The following is a 25,112-nucleotide window of genomic DNA, read 5'->3' as shown; positions in this document are numbered from 1 at the left end:
TCCCCACCCACCCTGCTCCCCAATCCCACCCTCTACAGGCCTTCTTTGAACATTTTGTTCTTGTACATTTTTACACTTGCTGAAAACAAAAACAAATTCTTTATTCAAGTAAGTTAAGTCATATGCCATTACAGATTGCAGACTCTTCCAGGCCACCTCCACACGCAGTCGGGAGTATTCCTGCAGGAAGCAGCTCGAAGAGTAGATGGTCGACTTCTGACACACTCTTGTCTACGACTGAGTGGGAGGGCTAGGACACAGAAGCTAAAGCTAAGCTTTCTTTCTGTAGCAATAACAGCAGGATGAATTTAGAGATTGTTTCTAATCTGCTCTGATTTCATGGCAGTACATATTTCACTGTACTCAAGGAGTAGATTATTATTTATCATAAAAGAATATACTTGGCATCTTTGCAAATTTAAATGTAGAATTTGCCGTATTCTGTGCTTCCCCTCCATCTCCGCCTCCCATTCACACCCTTTATTCACCAAAAATGCATTTGAACTTCCATTACATGATGTACAGAAAAATCTACAAATTCATTATTGCATTGAATTCTTTTTAACAGTGAACTTTAAAGTGAACTAATTTGCTCTTACTCTTTGTGTTGAAGGTAATCACTCTGTTGGGAAGTATGTATAGTAGAGAAAGAGTGTTTAAACCATGAAGGCTTATTATTCTATTCTTTTTTTTTTATGAATAGTGACTGTTTATGCACCAGGAGAACCATAGGCTGAAAATGCACCTAGGTTTTTCATTATTCCTCTTACAGACTATATGTTAGACTGTTGACTTGCAATAGTGATATATATCTGGAAAGCAGCCCGTGTAATTTGAGTTATTTAAAGGAATCAATACTGTTGGTCCTACTCTTTAAAGTTGCCCTTTTCCCCTGCTCTCTAATGTGATTTCCCTGCATTACAGAGGAAATATCACTAAATCATATTTAAGAGTAATTTATTTGTTATTGATTCTTCATTACATTCTCACAGGGTGTCTAGACATTTTAAGCTATTTTAAATATCTTTTATAATCTTGTGGCAGACTTGTAAAAGTAAAACCTGAAGAAAAAAGAGAGAATTTAGTGATACCTGACTTTCCCATAATGACCTCAACCATGAGATGCCTTTAAGAATGGACTTTAGGCAGTGGAGGTCCCCTCTTCCAGGTATGTGGCTTTCAGGGCTGTGTTTTCGTTTATTTGTTTTGTTTGTTTCATTTTTAGTAGAGGTCACAGTTTTTGTCCCAGTCTGTCTATTCCCAGTCTTACACATCATTCCCTTGCAACCAACATAAATCATAGGCCATATCTCTGAGTCCTGGAAAACAAGTAAAATTCCTTTTTAAAAAAATTTTTTTTGATATTTATTTTTTTGAGAGAGAGAGCAAGCGAGCTCAAGCGGAGGAGGGGAAGAGAGAGACAGAGACACAGAATCTGAAGCAGGCTCTAGACTCTGAGTCATCAGCACAGAGCCTGATGCGGGGCTCGAACTCATGAACAGTGAGATCATGACCTGAGCCAAAGTCAACCACTTAACTGACTGAGCCATCCAGGGGCCTCAAAACAAGTCAAATTCTTAAGTCTACATGGGGACAAATCTATAGCCTGGCCAGTGGAGGTGATCTCCAGTGACAGCTTGGTAGAAATGGGGGGGCATCTCTTCATCTACAGAGGTGGCTATGTTTATCTCGGGGACCATCCTTCATGCCTGTCCCCCAGCCTTGCCCTTGATTAATCTCTGTGCTAGTCTGTATCACAGCCTCCATCAACATTCTCAATAACATAACAGATAGATATCCAATGGACAAACAGATTGTGAGCCTTAGATCTTTCATTGAAATGCCCACACATCTCAACAGAGAGGTAAGATTAGAATAAGAACCGCTGTTGGAGAGTGATTATTCACTCATTGACATTCTTACCTTTTTTCAGAAAGAACTGAAGCAGCTTATAATTACAGTACAGTGGAGTAGACCAGGAGATGGAAAAACTGTTGTGTGTTTGTGTATGAAAAGAACTGAATTGTAAATATTAGGAGCTTCACTGTCCATCACAACTATTCACCTCTGCCACTGTGGACTGTACCACCACAGACCCATGCAGCTGAACTGAACAAGCTTTCAGATTTCTGGATATTATTTTGCATTTAGTTCAGCCGGATAATAGGCTAAATTATCATGGTGCATGGGTCACTGTGGAACAACTCTTTTAAATTCCAGAATAGCCATTATGAAACCTGGTAAAATAAGCATCTCGTTTTAATATGCCAAGTGGTAAAATAAAATTGAACTTGAGGAATGAAGATTGCATTTAATGGTGAATGGCTCTGAGCCATGGTTGATTTTTTTTTTCCCCCTTCTGGCCTACAGTTCTCTTTTCTGTTCTCATTTTCTGCAGACTACCATGTTCTCCATCCTTTCCTACCCTCAATTCATGAAAATCCTCTTCATACTATTATAGATCCAGTCTTTCTAGTCCATTTACTACCCATCCAGTTTGTCCTGCTTTGGGACCATTGCAATCACTGAAAGGAATCCTAATGATATCTTGACATGGTCCATCTGTCCCTGACCACCAGTACCATGGGAGTAGCCATTGTCTGGGGTGTCTCTCTATCTCACATTTGACCAGATCAGTCGATCCAGCTTTTTGTCACTGCTCTCAGCTGGCTTTTCCACCTGCCACTGTTTTACCCATGGTGATAGCATCTTACTCCTTAGTGGCATAGTTTTTCAGGTCAGTGGCTATAGTCAACTTTGGCCCCTTAGGCCATACTCCAAAGCTGAAATTTTTGTTTATATCATTTTTCTGATTAAAATGTGAACATAAGCTTCTTGCTTCATCAGATGTAGTGTTGGAAATTAGAAAAGTTAGATTTGCACCTCACTGTAAGATGGAAATACTGAAAGATCCATTGCAGCTGCCTTTTTCCACATCCTTTTTTTTTTAATCTTTATGTTTGAGAGAGAGAGAGAGAGAGAGAGAGAGAGAGAGAGAGAGAGAGAGAGGCAGAGTGTGAGTAGGGGAGGAACAGAGAGAGAGGTGGACACAGAATCTGAAGTGTTCTCCAGGCTCTGAGCTGTCAGCACAGAGCCCGACACGGGCCTCAAACTCACGAACTGCGAAATCATGACCTGAGCCAAAGTCAGACGCTCAACGGACTGAGCCACCCAGGCGCCCCTTTCCACATCCTTTTATGTCATCACTTTGCTGTATGTGATACAAATTCTGACTTCTGTTCTGTCTCTTAATTTCTGTTTGGTAGTCTACTTGCAATTCATGACTGTCATCCTCAAATGGGAGCCAATCCCTTTCATATTGGAGGCAGCCCAGGTATGCACATGGGAGAAAGCTGCTCTGAGTTCTAGATCAAGGGTTTCTGAGACTGGGAGGAGGAAGTCTGGAGTAGAGTGATTAGCAGCACTCACCTGAATCTAAGGCCAGGCTCTCTACTGACCAACTGGGTGGGCTCACCTCATCCAGCCATGTTCCTACATTATGGTGTAGGGTCATTGTGTAGTTAACCGGGGCATGCCACATAAGATATTCAGCACAGTGGCAGGCACATGGGAAACCCAGAATACCTCTCAGGTGTCCTTGTAGTCCTTGTCGTCGTCATTGTCATCATCACCACCACCATCATGAAATTGTCACAGATTAAAGTCAGAAGCACAATTAGGTCTCTCATCTTTATTTGTAAGAATAATCATAAAAACTAAAACCAAAAACCAAATAAACATAATCCAGCTGGACTGACTTTTTGATTCTGTATATTTCAATATACAGTCATGCTTTTCATGATAAAAAAATACTTGTAATGCTACTGAAGATTAATCTCCCACCACCCCACCCCCCGCCCACCAAACCTCGTTTTATCCCCCATCCTATGTAACAGAGATTAAATTCTTGACCTAAGAGCTAATGGTAGTAACATACTAGTTTTTAATGCTTCAGCATATTTTGGAATTTGTAAGTAGGTACGTTGAAATGTAACAGAAGGGCAGAATCCCAACATAAAACAACTCTTAGTAAAAATAATAATAATAATAATAATAATAATAATAATAAATGAATGTTTATTAAGGGAAGAAAATAGTGGCAAATATCACTGACCTATTTGTAAGTGAATATTGGAGTTATCATCTAAACGTCCAAACTATAGAGATAGTGTGGATGTCCTTAAAGGTTTTTGAGAGTTTAGCAAAATAGGATATAAGAAAGAAATCATTTTCTTTTATTGTTGCTGTTCTTCAAACCTTTTCCTGTCATTGCTGGATTTCTCCATTCCATTCGGTGGTGACCATTGGAGCAAAATAGACACTAGAAATGCACCTTTTTATTCAGTGGCTACTTAAAAACCAGAAGCTCCCTCGGGGCACCTGGGTGGCGCAGTCGGTTAAGCGTCCGACTTCAGCCAGGTCACGATCTCGCGGTCCGGGAGTTCGAGCCCCGTGTCAGGCTCTGGGCTGATGGCTCAGAGCCTGGAGCCTGTTTCCGATTCTGTGTCTCCCTCTCTCTCTGCCCCTCCCCCGTTCATGCTTTGTCTCTCTCTGTCCCAAAAATAAATAAACGTTGAAAAAAAAATTAAAAAAAAAATCAGAGGCCCTTGAGCAAAGTCTTCCCCAGGCATTCCTTTCTGTCCATTATTAATAAGTCATGTGTGAAGTCGTTCTCCTTGTACAGGATCGGAACCTTATACGAATCCTTCTTTCTCATGTTCTATATAATGTACCTGGGGTGCTCTGCTTGGCTTTTGATCTAGGCCTGGCAGGAGTTTTTCCACATCATTAAATAATTTGTTTTATTCTTTGCCTTCACCAGGCAATTATGTTTTCACAAGCCACACTCTTTAATAAGAAAATGGCCTCCCTACCCTTTTGATGTTTATACCTCAGTTGGAAGAGTCACTGGATTTATTAATGGAAGCGTTAGATAGTTGCATAATGGAAAAAGGAGTTTTCAAGCATCAATAACAGCTGTAGTTCTTTTCCTTGAATGTATGCTTTATGATTCTTGGCAAGATCTCATAGTTGATGTTATTATAGGCTTTTACTCAGAATAATTGACACCTTTTGAGTGATAATCTTAACACTTCAAAATTTTTTTTAATTAAAAAAAATTTTTAAGTAGGCTCTACACCCAACGTGGGGCTCAAACTCACAACCCTGAGACTGGGTTGCATGCTCTACTGACTAAGCCAACCAGGCACCCCTATAATCTTAACACTTTTTTAACATGTTAATTTCCCTTAATGATTCATACTCTCATAAAAGCAACTTGTTTCTACTAAGCCTTGCAATGCTTCTGATTGTTTTAAACTTTTACCAAGGTCAAAAGACAGTTTTGTAACTCCTAGAGTCATTCTGTCCTTTCTATTTCCATTCAGGACATGAAATTTCTATTTAAAGGAGCATCGTTTTGTAAGGAAACCATGAAATGTGTAATTAGGACTCTCAGAGATAAAAGGAGCTACAAGTCCCTGTGAACAGAAGGTCCGTTGGAATTTGCCATTGTATTGGAAAATACAAAGGAGACTGAAGTGATTGATTGCCACATTCTTTTTTTTAATATGAAATTTTATTGTCAAATTGGTTTCCATACAACACCCAGTGCTCATCCCAACAGATGCCCTCCTCAATGCCCATTACTCACATTCTTTAGGTAGTTCACTATCAGTACAATGCCAATAAAGCTTATAAAGTGGTGACAAACACAGCCTGGGGAGAGTAACCCCTTCCCTTCCCACAAACCTAGGAATACTTATTTTAACATATGCTTTGCCTAAAGAGGCAGCACAGAATACCAGAAAGCAAGCATATTTGTAATATGAGCTTAAATGTTTATATATTTATGTTGTTGTACATTAAAATGTTGGTGGTAAGGTCTTCAATCTTCTTTTTGAATCTAATAAACGTAAGTAATGTACATGGTACCTGTTGTCGTTCAGGAAGGAAGTGCTATCTATACAAGTGCGTTTCCACACGGATGTCTCAAAGTCAACATTCCAAAATTTAACTCCTGAACTTGCCTATTCATTGCTTCCCTAACAATGTTTGCCATCTCAGTGCATTCTACTAGTTGCCCAAGCCAAAATTCTTGAGATTTCGTCGTTTCTTCTGTGTGTCTGTCTCTCCAGTATCAGATCCAATCTGTCAATAAATACTGGCAACCATATTTTCACAATACATCTGGAAGTTGACCACTTCTCTCCACCCTCCCTGCTGCCATCCTGGTCCAAACCACCCCCATCTGTCCCCTGGGTTATTGCCAGAACTGCTTCACTGGTCTTCCCTACTTCTACCCTTATGCCGCTGGTCCAGACTTTCTCAACACAGTGAGTGACCAGATGATTCTTTAAAAATGTGAATCAGAGCCTGTCCCTCTTATGCTTAAAATCTTTCAGTGGCTCCTTATTGCTCTTAAAGTAAAAAATCATAACCTTTATAACGGCTCTAAAGGTTCTGTGTGCTCTGGCCCCACCTCATCATCTCTCTTGTTCCTTCCCGAACTCTTTTGCTATGAAGTGAGTTTTATGGACTCCTTTAACTCTTGCAAGCCTTTGCTTGGTTGCCAGCTTCTCAATGAGGAATGCCCTCACCACCATGTTTAGAATCGCAACCCACTTCTTGCCCACCACATACTGCACACACCCTTTATCAGGCTCTCTTGCTCTCTCTTTTTTTTCCCTCTCTGGAAGGGCAGGGATTTTTTTTTTTTTTTTTGGTCTGTTTTGCCAACTGACGCATTCCAAAGAACCTAGAATAGTGCCTGAAAAATAACCAGGAGATAGAAGTAATTGCTGAATTCTTGAAGCGACTGCTTATAAGCACGATGCCCAAAGAGATTCTAAAAGAGGCGGCAACAGGGTGTATTTGTTGAATGATTGAATAATCAGTGACCATGTTTAACCAAGAGCACCATTGCTGAGGATGGGAAAGTTTTCAAGGATTTTTGACAAGGCAAATGAATTGGGGGAAGTGTCCAATAGTAGCCCTGATGCTCCTGCACTTTCTGTGTCTCTCAGAGGAGGAGGTCAGGGGGTGAGTTGCATGATGACTCATAGTGAGCAGCCATGTATGTAGCTATGAGATAGAAATGGAAACTGGTCTCAAAAGCCAACAAAGCATTTAGAGATAAGCAGAACAAATTTGTAGGGAATATGTAGATGCAGGAAGGTGCATTCACAGAGGAAAAGCCTAGAGGAAAACAGCGAGACAGAATATTACATATTTAACTTACTGACCACTCCCTGGTTCCAAACAATATGCTGAATTTGGAGAATAAAGATAGAGTGAAACCCAGTAGCTGCTTGAAGAACTCAGTTTTCTTTATTCCCATTCCATCCCCCCACCTCTGAGAGAATTATTCTTCTAAATACAGATATGATCTAAACATGCCTCTGAGCTGCCGAGAAACCTTTCTGCTCTCAAGACTTATCCTGGTTAGAGCCAGGTGGATGACTTAATAAATTTCTTTAAATATATAGTGTTTTTTCCACTCAGAAAATGGCAGTCGGCTATTCTACATCTACCAAAAATGAGTAGCAAAAAAATGTGTCTTGACTGTAGCATAAAGGCCACAGCTGAGATTCAGGGAAAATTTTCTGTTTGCAGACAGCGAGATAGTTTTTGGTACTGCTTATAAAAATTCCAAAGGCAAAAACTTTCCTTTTAACTCCATGCTGCATGATCGGTTTATACCACCATTTTTCAAAATAGCATCGTCCAGGTCATTAAGTAAGGTTACTCTAAATAAAGATTCTGCATTTCAGAAGCACTAGGTTTTAAAAAGTTAAACATAGTTCTCTGCTGGAGGACTTCAAAAAGCCTTGACTGTGCTCTAAGCCTTTTGAGTTTCCAAATGTGGGGTACAGTGAATGGCATTTCCCAAATTTATTTGAGTTTGCTAGCCTTATTAGGGACTTCAAGTGTCAGTGTTCTTGTAATATTCTTTGGGAAGTGTTGACTTAAATATTTAAGGATAGGTGGATGAGTGAACTTTTAAGAGTCCATTAGTGGGCAGTGTTTGAACATTTTTTTTATTTTTGCCTTATTTGTACTTTCAAAAACAATAGCCACCACCACCATAGCATCATCAAAAGAGTTTTCCTGTTTATTATCCCTTTAGGAGTCAATACCACCTGAAAAAAGAATTTCTTTGAAACCATTTCTTTGAGAGTTAGGGTTTACAACCAGTCAACGGCACGTGAAATAAGAGATCGGTGGAATCTTGGCTTTCACTGTATTGAGGCTGTAATTTGAAATGCGTATGTGGGCATTTGATACAACAGTGACTGTGACTGGTGAGGGATGAGAGACACTACAAGGCTATCCATAAAATTTTACAGTTTGGGGAAGCAAGTATCACCTCGATTCGTTGGTATGTTAAGTGGCAGTTTCAAAGGTAAGACCAAAGTGACACCACATATATCTCTCCACATGTGGTTTTTCTTGTATCTGGAGAAAGTGAAAAATTCTGTCTGCTTAGGCATTGATTTACAAGAAGCCACCTGAGACAGTGCTGTGTGTCTTCCCTGAGTAGTTCTTGCCTCAGAATATGGTTCCTTTCATGGGTGGTCCTTGTAGGAGAGCTGGCGGACAAAGGACTTCCTTGAGCTCTAGGACAAGCCAGTGTGTGTGACTGTTTCCTAATAAATGGTTGCACTTTTAGCAGAATTTTCTCTAAAACTTGTGTTCATTTTTGTATCCTGTCCGGGTCTAATCACCAGAGGCCACCAGTATTTACAAAAGGACTTGGCGACTTGAAATGGCCAAATTGGCTTCATCAGTTTGTGACTCGGGACTCTGGCATTTGGTATTAAAAAGTGATTAATTAGGAAGAACGTTTATTAATGTCAGGCTCTCTGGCATTGCCTTGAAAATTCTCTCCACTACAGTGTACCACAGTCTCTTTTGATTTGGGTGGCTTTGGCAGTGAACTCTAGTTTTTTGCCTATTACACATTTAGGTCCTCACAATGACGGTGTTTTCACGTGGGAATAATTCCAGGCCAGGGCTTGTTGGAGGGAAACTTGTATTCTTTGTGTTTTTTGTCTAAAACATTTTTCCTATTACCTTGTAAGAATTAACCAAGGAGAAAAAATGGCTCCTAATTAGTGATTATGTGGTCAAATTCTTTAATTTTTTTGTTAAGCCTCATATAGATATATTAAACTGCTTCTCCCATATATACTTCGGAGATTTATGTTGTTGTTGCTGTTTGGTGGAAAGCAGTCCTAATGAAACAATAATAATAGGCATCTGAATTTCTGAACTTGGAATTACAAGTACACATCTTCCTCAACTTACAATAAATAGAGTTGCATCCCGATAAACCTGTTACAAGTTGAAAATATAGGTCGAAATATATCTAACACACCTAACCCATTGGACATCACAGCATAGCCTCACCCACCTTAGGCAGGCTCAGAACACAGAACATAGCCTACAGTTGGGCAAAATCACCTAACTCAAAGCCTATTTTATAATGAAGCATTGAATATCTCCTGTAACGTATCGAGTACTATACTGAAAGAGAAAGGATGGTTGTGTGGGTGCAGAATGGTTGTCAGTGGATCAGTGGCTTACCTTTGTGGCTGACCAGGAGCTGTAGCTCTGTGCTCAGTATCACAGAGAAGACCATACCGTGTATTATGTATTACCAATACCGTGTATTGGTAGCCCGGGAACTGATCCAGATGCAAAATTCAAGGAACGGTTTCTACTGAATGCCTATCACTTTCACATTATCGTAAAGTCTAGAATGGTAAGTGGAACCATCCGAAGTCAGGGTCCGTCTATATTTAAAACTATTTTAAAACACAGGCTTTGTTTCTATCCTTCATTGCTTTTATGAGTCTATTAAATTTGTCCTTTTAAGCTGTGGTAGGTCGGCTGTTTGAATGCATAGTTAGGGATGAGGGAAGAGCATTATTTAATCATGCCGGTTGCTTGGAAAAAGCTTTCCAATGACTTCTGATGAAACAAAATGATCCATCCAGCTTTTATCACTAAATGTTTCAGAAGCAGGAAGTGGGTCTTATCCAGTCAGATACCACCACATATTTTGCTTATAGAAGATATTTTGATTTGGGGATGACTACCTTGATGGATAAGCAGATTCAAATCCACTTCTTAATAGTAGTTCCTCTAAGAACTCAATTATACAAGTAAATCTTACTTTCTTGTTGTTTTTATCTGCTAAGAGAGAAGCCTTCTAAATTTCTTATTACTCCATATTTTATAAACTTGAAGCAAGCCGAATATTTCTCTGTAATTTGTTTGATAAAGTATGGTGAGTTATTTTAAGAAATGCTGCTCTAAAATATTTGCATCTTTATTGTGTGAAACTGTGGGATTTTTGTGGTTTCCTCTTATTTATTTTAGATTGCAGAGGGAAGGTCTGTCTCCTCTGTGACATTCCCAAGTGAGTAGGTGAATCATACTTTTTAGTGAGCGTGACTCACTGTGTGAAAAAGTAAAACACCTTGTCTTTTTCTTAACTAAAAAATAAGTCTATGGCATCCTGCTTTGGAAGATTTTGGCAGAGGAACATCTCCTTAACAGAAGTATTTGAGCAGTAGCTATAGGTAGAAAACTACTTCCGCCCAGTTCGGCCCAGCATATGTACTTGCCTAGGAACAAAACTATTTATTTGTTTAATTTTAGAGAGTGGGAGAGAGAGCACATGTGTGGGGGAGGGGCAGGGAGAGAGAGAGAGAGAGAGAGAGAGAGAGAGAGAGGTGGGGGGGAGGGAGAGGGAGAGGGAGAGAGAAGGAGAGGGAGAGAGAGAATCTCAAGCAGGCTTCATGCTCATCTTGGAGACTAATGTGGGGCTCGATCCTATGACCCTGGGAACATGACCTGAGCTGAAATCAAGAGTTGGATGCCTCACTGACAAACCACCCAGCAGCCCCAGAACAAAGCAATTTATGAAAACGCTTCTAATTGATTCTGTGTTTCTGTTTGCTCACACAAGTGAATTCATCAGCGCGAATTGAAACAGGTGAAATTCACTCCTGACTTTACTTGCTTGGCTAAATCCATCCTGGTCCCTAACCGAATCCTCACTGAGGGGAGGTTTCATTGTTCCTGTTTCCCTCCCACATTGGGTCACCCTATGGAGTTGCCCAGGATTCTGGGGAGTTACTTGTGTCATCTCCATTTTGCCAGCCAGAGCTGGACATAGAGAACATGACAGGAGACCAGGGCCTCCAGGCATCATACTCTCTCTCTCTTCCCCACTTTGTCTGGGCAGGCTCCAGGCACAAGACTGAGCTTCTGTTGATATTTCTGTCTTTGCTTTGCACAGGTATCTTGTCTAGTGCATCAGTGACCCTCCTCTGGGCAGGGGTGTCTGATGGCGATTCAGGTTCCTCTCCCCCTTCTCCTTCCTCCTCAGCGAGCTTCGATCTCAACACATATAAACACACACCCCTAAGAGCAACACCACTGGTGATTTTCCAAATCCTGATTTTTATTTATATATATAAATATATATAATGTGATAACCACTTACTCTTATAACATATTATATATAATATATAATATATTTTAACATATTATATAATATATATTATATATAATATATAATATATTTTAACATATTATATAATATATATTATATATAATATATAACATATTATAACATATATTATAATTATAATATATATAAGTATATATTAAGTATATATATTATAATATATAAGTATATATTATATATATAAGTATATATTATATAACTATAATATATAAGAGTAAGTGGTTATCACGTTGTTATATTCCTGGAAGACTTATGCATAAACAGTTCACAGATAAATGGTTGAATATTAAAAATGGAAGCTTAGAGCAGTAACAAGTTACAGAGCATGTATAGATTTAAAATTTAGAAGGCTTGTCCCACTTAGCTGCCCACTTAGTTAATTCATTGTGCCTCTGTGGTCACTAGAATATGAATGTTCTCTTATTTTCCTTACTAAAGAGGGCAGTTTCATTACATTATTTGATTTCTTATGTCAAAATAAACCATTATTTCCCCCTCGAGACTTCTCAAATATAAATTTGACTTACAATTCAGTAACCAAGATCAGTCAAATAAATTATGTCTTATTCTGTTGCAGCCGGTAGACATGGGTATGTCCTTTCTTCCAGAGGCTGGCTGGCAGAACGAGTAGACGGACCGCTTGAAACCATTCATTCAAGCCTAAGACTTGACAGGGAACACGTATTCTGTCCACACATCCTGCTGCATTCCTGGAGATTGCAGAACACTGGCATCTACATTGATCTGGCAAAGTGAATCAGTGGTGCCTTCTGTCGCAGGCCTCGGGGTATGATTTTTTAGACTACCCTAGCAGTGCCTTACTTGGTCACCTCCAAATTGCAGGGTCTCATCTGCTGTCAGTGTATTTCTGCTGCAAAACCAGAAGGCAGTGGAGGGCTAAAATCCCCCCACACCCCCAACACACACTTTGGATTCCAAAAACCAGTTGGACTCTGGGAGAGAACAGGCTTTAGAGTGACCGAGACCTCAGTTTGAAACCTTGTTTCTCACTAATTGTATCACCTTAGATCTGTCTTAAGGCCTCTGCGCCTCAATTTCCTTATCTATAAAACTGGGGTTAATTACCTGTGTTCAATATGAGCATGCAATTTCAGTGGGGAAATTTCAGCCAAAGGTCTGGCATATGGTTTGTGCTTGAGAGGTACTTGTTTTCCCCATGTCCTCTACCATTTGCAACTTACCAAGTGCCTTCTCATGCCACCGCCACATGTCTCCCCATGGATGATAGCACACAGACCATCATTTCTCGGTGTGACCTTTCATCCCTCTACTGTGGCTTTCTAGTGCCTTTTCCATTTCTGTTCAGAACCACAGATAGAGATGAAGAAAGTTCCTTTCTGTGACTTCTCCCATGTCTCCAAAAATTCTTGTAAATTTTCGTTCTAATCAGGGAAAGCTTTCCTGAACAACATTTTCTAATTTACTTAATTCCTTTTTAACTCCTTAGTAATGCGTGATGAAGTGGATGGCAGTTTTTTGCACTAGACCGATATTTACCGATCGTGCCTCTTCTAAAGTGCCTTTGAAAAGATTTTTGCTTTTACTTTCCTTTAAACATTTAAAACACATGTATGCAGAGCGTGCCATCCATTTCCCAATAATGTTATGAATTAGTTTATCCTCAATTAGAGTAAGGTAATCTGAGAGTTTCACCCTTCCACCTGATTTAACTTTGAAACGTGCTTGTGTGCTCTTGTGAGATAAGGAATTTCAATCTCAGGAACTAGTGTTGGCAAGGAGGTTCGGACTGTTGATTAAAAACAAATCAGACCAAAAACGGCGCAGAAAAACGAAGTTCAGAACCAAAGACCAGAAATCGAAAATGTCCGTTTATGAATGCTCTGATTTTAATCTGCCTTCGGCTCTGGTCATTAGTGCATCTGGCAGAGCTTCTTAGCGAAGGAAAGCTTGGCGTGGGGAGACTCAGTGTTTAAATTGGCTCAGAGAAGACACGGAGTGTACAGATCTGCTTTTGTCTCTGAGGGGGTATAATTTCTTCATTCATTTCCCCTTTAACAATTTTTCTCCCTGTGCATTTATGAGTACATTTTAGAGCACATGGAAGTGAGGAAATGACATCCCCAGCTCGAGCCAGCGAGAGTGTGGGTTGGCAGCTATGCCGTTGAGATCCTGAATCTACGCCATTTTCTGTCCCAGCTCAGCTTATCCCGTTGATCTCAGACTAGGAGAGAAACATCACAAGCGGTGTTTTCCATGCCTACATGTGAGGTGTGAGGGGTGTTCAAGTCATGGGAGGACTGTCCTTCAACCTCTCACGGTGCAGCATTGTGATCTTTAGATCTAACTCAGGGTCCCAGTTGAAGATAGAATCCTAGGGATTTGGCCACTGTGACTGAAGCTCTGAGAATCAGCTTTCAATATTCCTTACTCTCTCTACCTTTAAGACCGCCCCAAGATTCCTCTTACCTCGTGCATTGTTCTTACGGAGTTTAGATTCTAGGTCTCATCTGAGGTATAGCAAGCGGTCTGCTGTATTGGATATTGCGATAGCAGTAAAAATTCAAAAGTTCCTCTTCAGCTATTGAGAGATTGGTCTCAATCCCATTTGCCAGATAAAAAGCTCTCTCGGGTTGGTATTTGTCTTTCCTGTTTTTATACAACATTTAAAATCTTCCATAATGTCAGTGGTTTAGCCACAGGCTGGAACGTAATGGAAATATAACAATGTAAGGATGGGACCAAGTCAAGAGTGGGCTGGAGGTGGCTCCCGTCAGCTCACAAAAGCCAGAGTTCTGATCCTTCTTTGGCATCCACAGCTCTGCTTCCATCCCTGCAGCCTCCACTCTGAGCCGATCTGTCAGTCAGTATCCCGGCAGGAAGTACATGGCATGGCTAACGGGCTGATTGAAGAGTTTACAAAGGGTCCGTTTGTAGTGATAAACGGACCAACATGCAAAGTGACACCTACTAGATGGCCTAAAGAGGCAAAAGAGAAGACTGCCACCAGGAAGCAAAGGGCTAAGAACTGTAACCACGGAGAGGAACCCCAGGCAGGAGCTATGCCTGAAGATGGGTGAACTGAGCCACTGCCAGACAGAGGTGGAGGAGGGAGGGGCTGTAAAACTCAAAGGCAAACACAGACAAGACTGAACATCAGGTAGACTCGAGGACGACTCAGGCAGAATAAGTTCAAGGTACGATTGTGCAGAGCTCAGACAGAATCCTCTTTCCCCAAACAGCCAAGCTCTGTCTTTCTTCTTCTCACTTGACACTTCCCATTCTGTTCTCAAAATCATCCTTTGTGGCTTCTGGGTTAGTGTTTTGGGACCAGTTCTATATTCATTTGATGCAGTCTGTATTATCACCATCCTTGAGAGTGTCTAAGGGCTTTTGTAGATTTAAAGTCCCTGATATTTTAAATAAACCTAAGCCTCCGATTTGCTCAAGTGGAGACTCACCAATCCATTCCTGTGGACAGCAGAAGTGTTGGGCCACAAAAGAATTGTTACAATGTACAAAAGCCACACAGGGGGAGCCCAGGTTCACAAGTTTTTCAGGAAGAAGATCTGAAGTTGTGTGCAACCTTGAGAAATATTTCTCACAGAAATCATGTAGGAACTCTGGCGTTTGTGCTGATTATGGTTATAGCTATTAGTGAAGGGACCAAAGGTCTAAGACATATATATAACGGTTTACAACAGGGGTAGTGAAACCTCCACAGAGTTGTTATAAGGTTAAATCATTATTTAAACTTGTACAAATTTGGGGGCTCCTGAGTAGTGGCTCAGTCAGTTAAGCGTCTGACTTCAGCTCAGGTCATGATCTCACAGTTGGTGGCTTCCAGCCCTGCATCGCGCTCTCTGATGTCAGCGTGGAGCCTGGAGCCTGCTTCGGAACCTCTGTCTCCCTCTCTCTCCGCCCTTCCCTCACTTGTATTCTCTCTCTCAAAACTAAAAATAAACATTAAACTTGAACAAATTCGGATTGGTTGCTGTAGGGTTGCAGTTAGGAAGTCACTTGGCCAGATAATGAGCCTAAGTCAGTGCCCAGCTCCGTAACCGGGAATTTAGGACAAGCCCCTCACAAGATATGAGGCAGTACTACACGGTCACATAAAACAATAGGGGACTCTAATGGATTAAATAACTTGTCTTCTTCAATTAAAAAGAACTTTCACAATGACAGTGATAGTAATATTATTGGATATTTTAATAAGTTAAAGTATTTTAAAAATTAAAATTGAATGTCCGTAAAGTGAAAGATGTCACTTTTCTGGAGCACACAAGTCATATGACCAGGCAAGACAGAGTAGTAATAAGTAGCAGTGAACAGAATCAGAGCAGTGCAGAAGGTGTGCATATATATTTTTTTAATGTTTATTTATATTTGAGAGAGAGAGAGAGAGAGAGAGAGACAGGACGCGAGCAGGGGAGGGCAGAGAGAGAGGGAGACACAGAATCCGAGACAGGCTTCTTCAGACTCTGAGCTGTCAGCACAGAGCCCGACACGGGGTTTGAACCCACGAACCATGAGATCATGACCTGAGCCGAAGTCCGACACTTAATCGACTAAGTCATCCAGCACCCCAATGTGGGCGTGTACTTTGATTAAAACACCTCAGTACTGTTGGTCAGTACTGCCAGACCCTTACAAGATGCTCTTGGATGCTCAAAGTCTGAGGACTTTTCACCCCAAATTAATGTTGCAAAAACTGTGTTTCAGAGGGTTACCAAAAGTGAAAGATTTCCTTAGCGGGCAGTCCCCGAAATGGCCGTCGGTGTGCTCAAGAACCCTGGCGATGTGTATCCAGCTTTCATCGCTGATCTTTACTATCACAATATATACTTGTTGAATGCCAGTTATGTGTGTGCCAGGTATCTAGGTAACAGATTTAAATGAGATGGTGACCGTCGTCAAGGAATTCATAGTCTAATGGAAGAAGTAGACCCATAAGCAGAAGGAAAAAGGAGGGCATCATAAGTATTCAGCCATCTCGGTTGTCAGCTTGGCAAATGCCTTACTCCTGGGGCCGAAGAGGGGAGCTTGACTGTCATCAGCTTCCCTGAAGATTGATAAATTAGATGCAGACAGCTAGAGCTCAGAGCTGCCAAATACGTCTTTAGGACTGAAATATAACTGTGCTGCACATAGAACTAGGAGAACACGCTCTCACCCTAAAGGCACTGTAGCATTTTTCTGTAAACTGTAGAGGTGGGAGAAAATATGATGATGATGATGATGATGATGATGATAATTACTATGATGAGGGGGCACCTGGCTGCTTCAGTTGGTAGAGGATGCGACTCTTGATTTTGGGGTTTTAAGTTTGAGCCCCACATTGGGTGTAGAGATTACTTAAAAAATGGGGGCGCCTCGGTGGTTCAGTCAAGTGTCTGACTCTTGATCTCGGCTCAGGTCATGATCTCGCAGTTCGTGAGTTCCAGCCCCATTGGGGCTCTATGCTAACAGCGCAGAAGCTGCTCGGGATTCTCCTCCTCCCTCTCTTCTGCCACTCCCCTCCTTGCATGCGTGCATGTGCTCTCTCTCTCTCTCAAAATTAACATTAACAAAATAAAAAATTAAACTTGAAAAATCTTTTTTAAAAAAATTACCATAATGAGGCCCGTTCTCTGCCTCCCTGCAACAGATGTCTGTTTTGAATGGGGCACAAAGGGGTCTTCTTCTCCTGAACGCTCACCCACACCCTGCTGGCCACAGTGCGCCGGTGCGTTTGTGTCCTTATCTGTGACATATGCTTTGAGAACTGAACTGAGAGTGAGAAGGGGAAGAGATAAACAAGAAGCTGCCAGGCTTGGCTACACTTGGATTCTAGAGCGACATTTCCTCTGAGGTCAATTACGGTCCTGAGAAAACCACGGCTCTTGCCTTAGCTGCTTGGTCAGATATGTGGCTGTGCAGATGGCAGTCAGTCAATTCTCTGAGCACCCTAAGAGAGGTGTTGCAAGGTCGTCATCTCTGTGCAGCTCAGGGGCATGCTTCTCCACATTGTCCCAAAGCAGAAAAGAATCAAAGCTAACGTCTGTCATACTGAATCTATCACACAGTCTTCCTCCAGATGCCATGGGTATCAATATGCTTTCTGTTGTTTTACTGATCATCAAATTAAAGCTCAAAGAAATAAATTTCTGGGGCGCCTGGGTGGCTTGGTTGGTTAAGTGTCTGACTTCGGCTCAGGTCATGATCTCACGGTCAGTGAGTTCGAGCCCTGCGTCGGGCTCTGTGCTGACAGCTCAGAGCCTGGAGCCTGTTTCAGATTCTGTGTCTCCCTCTCTCTCTGCCCCTCCCCTGTTCATGCTCTGTCTCTCTCTGTCTCAAAAATAAATAAACGTTAAAAAAAATTTTTTTTAATTAAAAAAAAAAGAAATTTCTCTGAAGTTGGACGGTTAATTGGACAAATAATGTGTATTATCAATGGCCATATTATTAGCCCTTTTAATCCTGTCTTTTCATGCCCTACTGTAATTTGAATAAGTAAATTTCCATTTGCCTCTATTTTAGAAGTGGAATGCACTTTGTGTACTTTGGAAAGTGCCACAGAGTTTCTCTCCCCCACCCCTCATATTTTGTTTGAGTTTCATCTGAATCTATTAGGCTAAAACAAGCTTTAAATTATTTAGCCAATTTTGTCACATCTGTAATCCAGAAGATACAAAATTGGATTCCCTCCCAGTCTTTTTCATTCTAGGAAATTCAGCCACGTCCATGACATTTTCCCCCAACTTTACAACTTTCTGCTTGGTTGATTGACTTGCAATTTAAAGAAATACGTTTCTGAATATTTTCTCTCTCTTTTGTCTGAATGCAGAAGAGGCTTAAAGACAAAGGGCATTATGGTCAATTTAATTTGAGAATAAAGAGTTTTTCATGAATATTATTTTTCTTAAGACAAAATAAAATAATAAAACTTTGTTGAGGTTGGGTGCTGTCTTCAATTGAATGTTTTGAAAACAGAAAAGCCCCCTGTAGGACCAGCCCCCCCTACCAGCAGTATGGAGCCGTGGCCTCTGAGCTCACAACTCACACCTCCGATGATGTGGGGTTCCGTTCACTAAGGAATATTCCAGATGATCCAGCCCACTGAGCCATAAGCCTCACGTGTCTCATTTTACAGTCTCGGGGTGAAAGGGCTGACAGACTGCTCAGGGTGACTCATGGTGTGTTGGTGGCAGGGCCACAACTTGAATCTAGACATCAACTCCTGAACATGGACTTACTTGCTTGTCTTTCTGTCACCCACCAACATGTCTAGTCTTTTCCTTGTTTTGTACATGCTACATCTTCTCCCTGGAGTGTGCCCAGCTGTGACCTGCCCTCCCATCCCAACCACAACCACATTTGTCTGCCTCATAAGCATGCATTCCTTTTTTAAATTCAGATCATCACCTCATCAAGATGCTCTGTCTACCCTCTCCCCTTCTCGCATCCAGTTTCTCTCTTGTCCAGTATGTTTATCCATTCGCTGATTTATTCAGCAAATATTTCTAAGCACCCATTAAGTGCCAGGCACTGAGCTAAGCACAGGTCGTGCACCAGTGAACCCAGCCGACCAGCTCCCTGCCCTCATGGCTCACAGTCTGCTGGGGAAGACAGACATTAAAGACAGTAAACACGGAGATAAATGTGTAATTACAGCTGGGATGATGGCCATGAAGGAAATAAAGATGCACTTGGGGCCTGAAGAGCCCAGTGGGGGAACAACGAATACATGGGGTTGTGGGTTTTCAGTGTGCAAGTCAGTCTTTCAGAGGAGGCTAGGGACTCTTCCACTCTCCCCTCTCATCTCCCTGTGCCCAGGAGTCCAGAGCTCTGCAGGGGGTGGGGAGTGTGGTGGGGAAGGTGGTCCTGCCCCCCTGCAGGGCTGGGAGAAGAGTGGGGGTGGGGGGTAAGAGTTGGGTGTCTGCCATCTCCTGACACCTGCCTCCTCCCAACCTCGGTGCTCCCGAAGCCCTGGGAATTCTGTGAGTAAGGGACACAAGCATGCCCACCACAGTGAGGAGGGCAGCCTTTGCTCAGGCAAGAAGGTGTGATACTGGGGGTGTGGAAGTGATGCCTCCCTCAAGTCCCCAATGGGGACTGTTCTCTGATAACCTTGAAGAGGGCCAGGGAGGTGGCTCATTGCATGTAACACTATCCAGGGACATGGATGATGGCCTAGTTGGAGTTCTGTTTATACTCTTTTCTTCATAATTCTATAGGATTAATAAATAGAGCATACGAAATTCTCTGGAAATTTCTGTGGGACAATATGTGAATTCTTTTGTAAAAAAATATTTCAGCTTTTGACAGGTTTGAAAGAAGTATTCAACTATAGCTAAAAAATAAAAGTGCATCTATAAAAATAGAACACCAGTTCTGTACTCAGTAATTTGCAGGGAGTTCATGAAGGGCACTGGACAAGACACTCATTCTCTGGGATTCATTTTCAATTTTAGCAAGAAATACGTGCTTTTGATGTCACAGGATTCTTATGTTGGTTCTTTTTTAAATTATGTAAACTTTAAGTTCTTGAGACGAAATGTACTTTGTAAACTCAACGTGTAATCTAAACTAAAAAAATAGGTTGCAGCTTTTAAATATAATGAACTTGCTACTTTCCTCACCCATTTTTTCCCTCGATTTTAGATGTTCCGAGAAAATATAACATCCTATTGCATCCATTTCAGTTGAAGGCTTGTTACGAGAGCCTTTTTTTTCCTTTCATCTTTTAATTCTAAAGAAGATGGTTCCGCTAGGTTGAAAATTGAGATTGGAACTTATAGAACTGTTAATTATTTAAGAGAAATCGTCCAGATCACATTTATTCGTATGGAATTGCTCTCTAAAATTTTACTACTCTATATGTTATAGTCAGCAAAACAAAGTTCTTAATAAAATCCAGGTGACAGATCTCTCAAGATGTTAAAAATCTTTGTACACTTAAAGCATTGGTAGTTTCTGCTAGGTGGTTTTATTTATATTTTTAAAATTCTTTTATTTAGTATTTTACAGTTATTAAAATAATAGACTGTGAAATGTTTGTGACTATAGTATGCAGAGTTCTATTTGGTTTTCTTAAGCTTTTTAAAAAAGAAAATATAATTTCATCCATATATTAAGTTTTGTTTTAAATAGACCTCCTTCAAATGTGTCCATACCATTTATTCATGGAATACAAACTAATTTTTACAGTGTCCATTACAACAAATTATTAGTAACACATATTTTTTTTTCTGTTAACTAGAAGTGACAGGAAAGTCTTTACAAGTTAATATGCACAATAAATATATATAATATTAGAGAAAGGTGCTTTGTCAATATAATGAATTACTGTAATGATTTTTGATACCAAAAAAATTCATGGAATAAATACTGGCTAAATTGAGTTAAAAATTCCTCAGCTCTAATGATCTCTCGTTGGTTCCCTGAATTTTACCATATTTGCATTTAATTTCATTTATGTTAAGCTCCTGGTGAGCTCTGTGTTTAGGTTTTGTGTTTTGTGTTTTTTTGGTTTTTTTTTTGTTTTTTTTTGTTTTTTTTTTTTAAATGCATTCTATTTCTGAGAGGACAGTAATGTCCTAGTGAGCTGGATTCTATCAAGCTGCTTTACTCTCTGGAAACCAGTTGCCTGGGGGGGACAGAAATTCTGAAAGGGACCAGAACCAAGAAGTAGGGTTGCTGTAGGGCAGGCACAGAACAAGGAGTGATGGTCACTGATCGTGTTGTGCAATTATCCGATGTTTCTGGGTGGCAAACGTGCGACGTGCCAGAGGTTTTAGCCTGAGGGTTTTCTCTGACGAATTCAGCACACTGATCAAAAGGTTTACATTGTCTAATGTATTCATGCCTTCAATGAGAACTTGAGAATGAAAGAGATGGTTAAATGCAGACTGGAGTGAAATTTTTTAAAAATTAATTTGTCCTTCACTGTTGTGTGTTTCAGAGACTGGAGCACAAGGAAGTTTTAGTGGGCTTGTTGTTCCTGGTTTTCCCGTTCATTCCAGCCAGCAATCTCTTCTTCAGGGTGGGTTTTGTGGTGGCCGAGAGAGTCCTTTACATGCCTAGGTAATTATTGCTCGTGATTTCCTCTTTGCGAGACCTGCCCTCTGTCTTCAACACGGATAGTTCCAGAGGGACGGTCCTTTGCGCATGTAACAATTAGGTCCTTGTGGAGCGGAGGTGTTTATTAGCTCAGCTTTAACAACAGCCACAGAGAAGTTTGGGGGAGATCAAGTTCGCACGTGTACACCCTAGTTTACAATGTCTTACCTCCAGTTGGAAGCTGGCTGGGTAATATGAAGTATTGAGTATATTCAGGATTTTAGCAGCACTTACCACAACATCTATGTTTCATTAAATGTAATTGTAGTAATTTTCTAGAAATATTTGATTTGCATAAAGTTATTAACTATGGTAAGTAGCATGATTGTAATTAACTTCTATCTTTTTCCTTCTTTCTCTCTGTCTCTCTTTGTTCTTTTATTTTAAAAATAGGAACAATCTCAAGAAAACTTGTCCTTGAGAAAAAAATGGTTAAAAATTATAAAGGGTATTCAGCCATGTGTGATTACATAATGCCACTTATCTCTGAATGTTTGAACTGTGCTGCAGCTTGTCTGTTCTCTTGTCTTATTCAAATGTCTGTGTTTCAAGGCCACATCTCTTTTCAGATGTCTGGAAATGTCCCCTAAATGGTTCTGCCATTTATCCATTGTGTAACGTTGAGCAAGATATGAAGCTTTTTTGAACCCAGGCTTTCTCATTTTTATTTTTATATCTTTATTTGTTTTTTAGAGAGAGAGAGAGAGAGAGAGAGAGCGAGCCCAGGAGAGGGGCAGAGTAGGAGAGAGCATCCCAGGCAGGCTCCTGTATATGGAGCCATATACAGGGCCTTGAGATCACAGCCTGACCCAAAATCTAGAGTCCCACGCTCAGCTGACTGAGCCACCCAGGCACCCTGTCTCATTTTTAAAATAGGGATTTTAATAAACTTCCTAAAATTAAGTAGTATCGTGAATGTTATATAAGAATGAACTTTTGTAAAAGGCAGTATCCTAAACCAAAATTTTATAAGGAAATCATTATTTTATTTATTGGTATTGAATTAGGAATTTTAATTAACTTTACATTTTATTTTAAAAATAATTTAAATATCAATAAAATTTAGTTTCATTAATTGACATTGAGTTAGAAGTTTAAAAATATGTATAATTAGAAATTAATTTCATAATGTTTGATTACTCCCAAACCAAGTGCCTAACAGTTTCTCAAAGTCTTTGCAACTTCTTGTTTTGACTTGGTCAAGGAGAGAGGGCAGTCCTTAATTTTCTTTATGTGTCTTTAATACAATTTGGGAAGGAAATGATTTCTTGAAAAATACTGTTCGTTAGGACAAAAATACAACAAATTCTTTGTATTCTATGTTGCTTTAAGATAACAGGCTTATAAAGCCTTGCCAGTAATAGGGGATGTGAAGGGCAAAGGGGACATCAGTATCTGTTCTGTATGTTTTTGCTTAGACCAGCTGAAACAGGCTTCAGTCAGCTTTTCTCTGTAGTCCTGAGGATTCCAAGTGGAATCTGTGTTCATTCTTCACTTAACAGGCATTCACGGAACACATTTGCAGGCTGTACTGGAATCTGAGGCTACAAAAATAACTGAATTTCAGTTTCTGCCCTCAAAGGGTTTAACTTCGGATAAGCAGTAATTAACATGAATTGTATCAAAACTTCTATTGAACATCTATTTTGTGTCAGTCACTGTGCTAAACATCTTCTACTTTGTCAGTGAATTCACACTGTTTGTGTAGTGGTTCATAGCTCCCCACTGAAGTCAGGGATCCTCTCACCTCTGAACTATATTGCTTCTCTGCTAGTAACATCTCAGTATTCTTTCTAAGTGAAAAGAAGGAGAAATTCTGAACACAGTAATGTACTTTCAGCTCAACTCCATTTGGTAATTAGGACTTGTACTTTTAAGAGTCCTGTGTTATAAATCCTCAGGAATCTGTGAGTCTGGGTGACAAAGAATTGCATGTGCAGTAAACTTGTCTAATCTAGAGATGAGAGAACAATTTCTGAGGGAATAAAGTACAAGAGTTTTATTTATTTTCTTATTTTATTTTTTTAAATGTTTATTTATTTTGAGAGAGAGAGAGAGGGAGAGAGAGAGAGAGAGAGCACACTAGCAGGGGAGGAGCAGAGAGAGATAGAGAATCCTGAACAGGCTCTGCACCATCAGCGCAGAGCTGGATGCGGGCTTGATCTCACAAACCAGGAGATCATGACCTGAGCTGAAACCAAGAGTCGGACACTTAACCGACTGAGCCACCTAGGTGCCCCAAGGGCAGGAATTTTAAACGAAAAGTTAAAATGTCATTTTTCTGGAAGAGATCTTTCTTATAAACATTATGGAAGCCCATAGTATTGTTATCAACCGTTTGTGGGGTGTCCTACTTAAATTAAGGGTTCCTCTCACCAAGGTAGGCATATCTCCCTAACGCCTGCAGAATCATGCCTGCTCTGGCTTTTCTTGGGTTGCCATATCTTCAATAGACCTTACTCTGACTTTACTTCTTTTCTTTAAAATAAAGTAGTATCCCTGCCCTTTTCCAGCTAGGACTAAGCTCATTTGGATTAAAATGAAAGTTCTGAATATGAAGAAGACTTCAGTATTTCCAAGAACAAGTGCCCGCCTCTCAGAAACAACCTGGATTTTGCTGCATTTTGCATACCTGGTGCTGGGTCCTCCAAAATCAGTGTCGATAAACTGGTCTTCATTTAAAAGATGACTGTCTTTGTCTTTTCTCCCCAAGTGCCTGCATCTATGCATTGCAGTATTGACATTAAGTCATCATTTTCCAAGGTTTCAGCAGGTCTTTGCCCAACTATTTACTATTCTCCACTGAGATAGGGCCGCTGGTCTCTTCTGGGTAAAATCTTTTCCAGAGAAAGTCCCCCATTTTCATACAAAACTGTCAGTATTATAAACTGGCTGTGATGTAGTCATTAGAGCTGCTGAAAGTTGCCTTGGGGCCACAGAAAATTTTGCACATGCTTCAGGCATCCCTGGGAAAGTGCCAGAACACTGGATGTTGCCTGTTGCATGTATTATGCTTACACATTGGCTTTGGCAATGGTGAAGAACATTTCCCAAGCCTTTTATACACACAGGAGTCTTCTCTGCGTGACTTTCCTTGCATTATTGGCCTTGACAAGAAACAGCCAATTTCCACAGCATTAAGTCTCCAGGGTCTTTGAAGAAAGCATATGCACAGTGTCCTCAGTGGCAGTTTGATAATACACACAGTCATCTTTATGCAGAAATCTGTGTTGTCCCAAAAACTTGAGCAAGCAAAAGGACAATAAAGTAAAAAGCTGAATTGGTAATTCTTCTGAGGAAGTTGAACTTCCTACTCATTAAGTGTTTATTTCAAGCTATTTGGAGCTAAATCCTGGCCTTAGATCCCATCCATGAAACCACAGAAGTCATGTACACCCTCACTGAAGCCTGGGTGAGTCCCATCCATCCCAGGAGCTGATTAGGCTATTTTATAAGACAGCCCAGAATGAGTCAGACCAAGTGGTCC

General features: G+C 40.5%; 1 protein-coding gene across 4 annotated transcripts in view; it reads left to right on the top strand.

Moving 5' to 3' along the window:
• Positions 1 to 25,112, top strand: part of TMTC1 (transmembrane O-mannosyltransferase targeting cadherins 1) — a 284,126-nt gene that overhangs the window by 162,283 nt on the left and 96,731 nt on the right. For all 4 annotated transcript variants that reach the window (XM_043562234.1, XM_043562232.1, XM_043562230.1 and 1 more), the window contains one exon: positions 21,468 to 21,589. In XM_043562234.1, the coding sequence (XP_043418169.1) occupies positions 21,468 to 21,589 (122 nt within the window). The remainder of the gene's footprint in view (positions 1 to 21,467; positions 21,590 to 25,112) is intronic.

Source organism: Prionailurus bengalensis, chromosome B4, assembly GCF_016509475.1.
Source record: "Prionailurus bengalensis isolate Pbe53 chromosome B4, Fcat_Pben_1.1_paternal_pri, whole genome shotgun sequence".
NCBI classification, from domain to species: Eukaryota; Metazoa; Chordata; class Mammalia; order Carnivora; family Felidae; genus Prionailurus; species Prionailurus bengalensis.
Note: the sequence above shows the minus strand (reverse complement) of the source record. Positions and strands in the feature narration are given on the sequence as shown.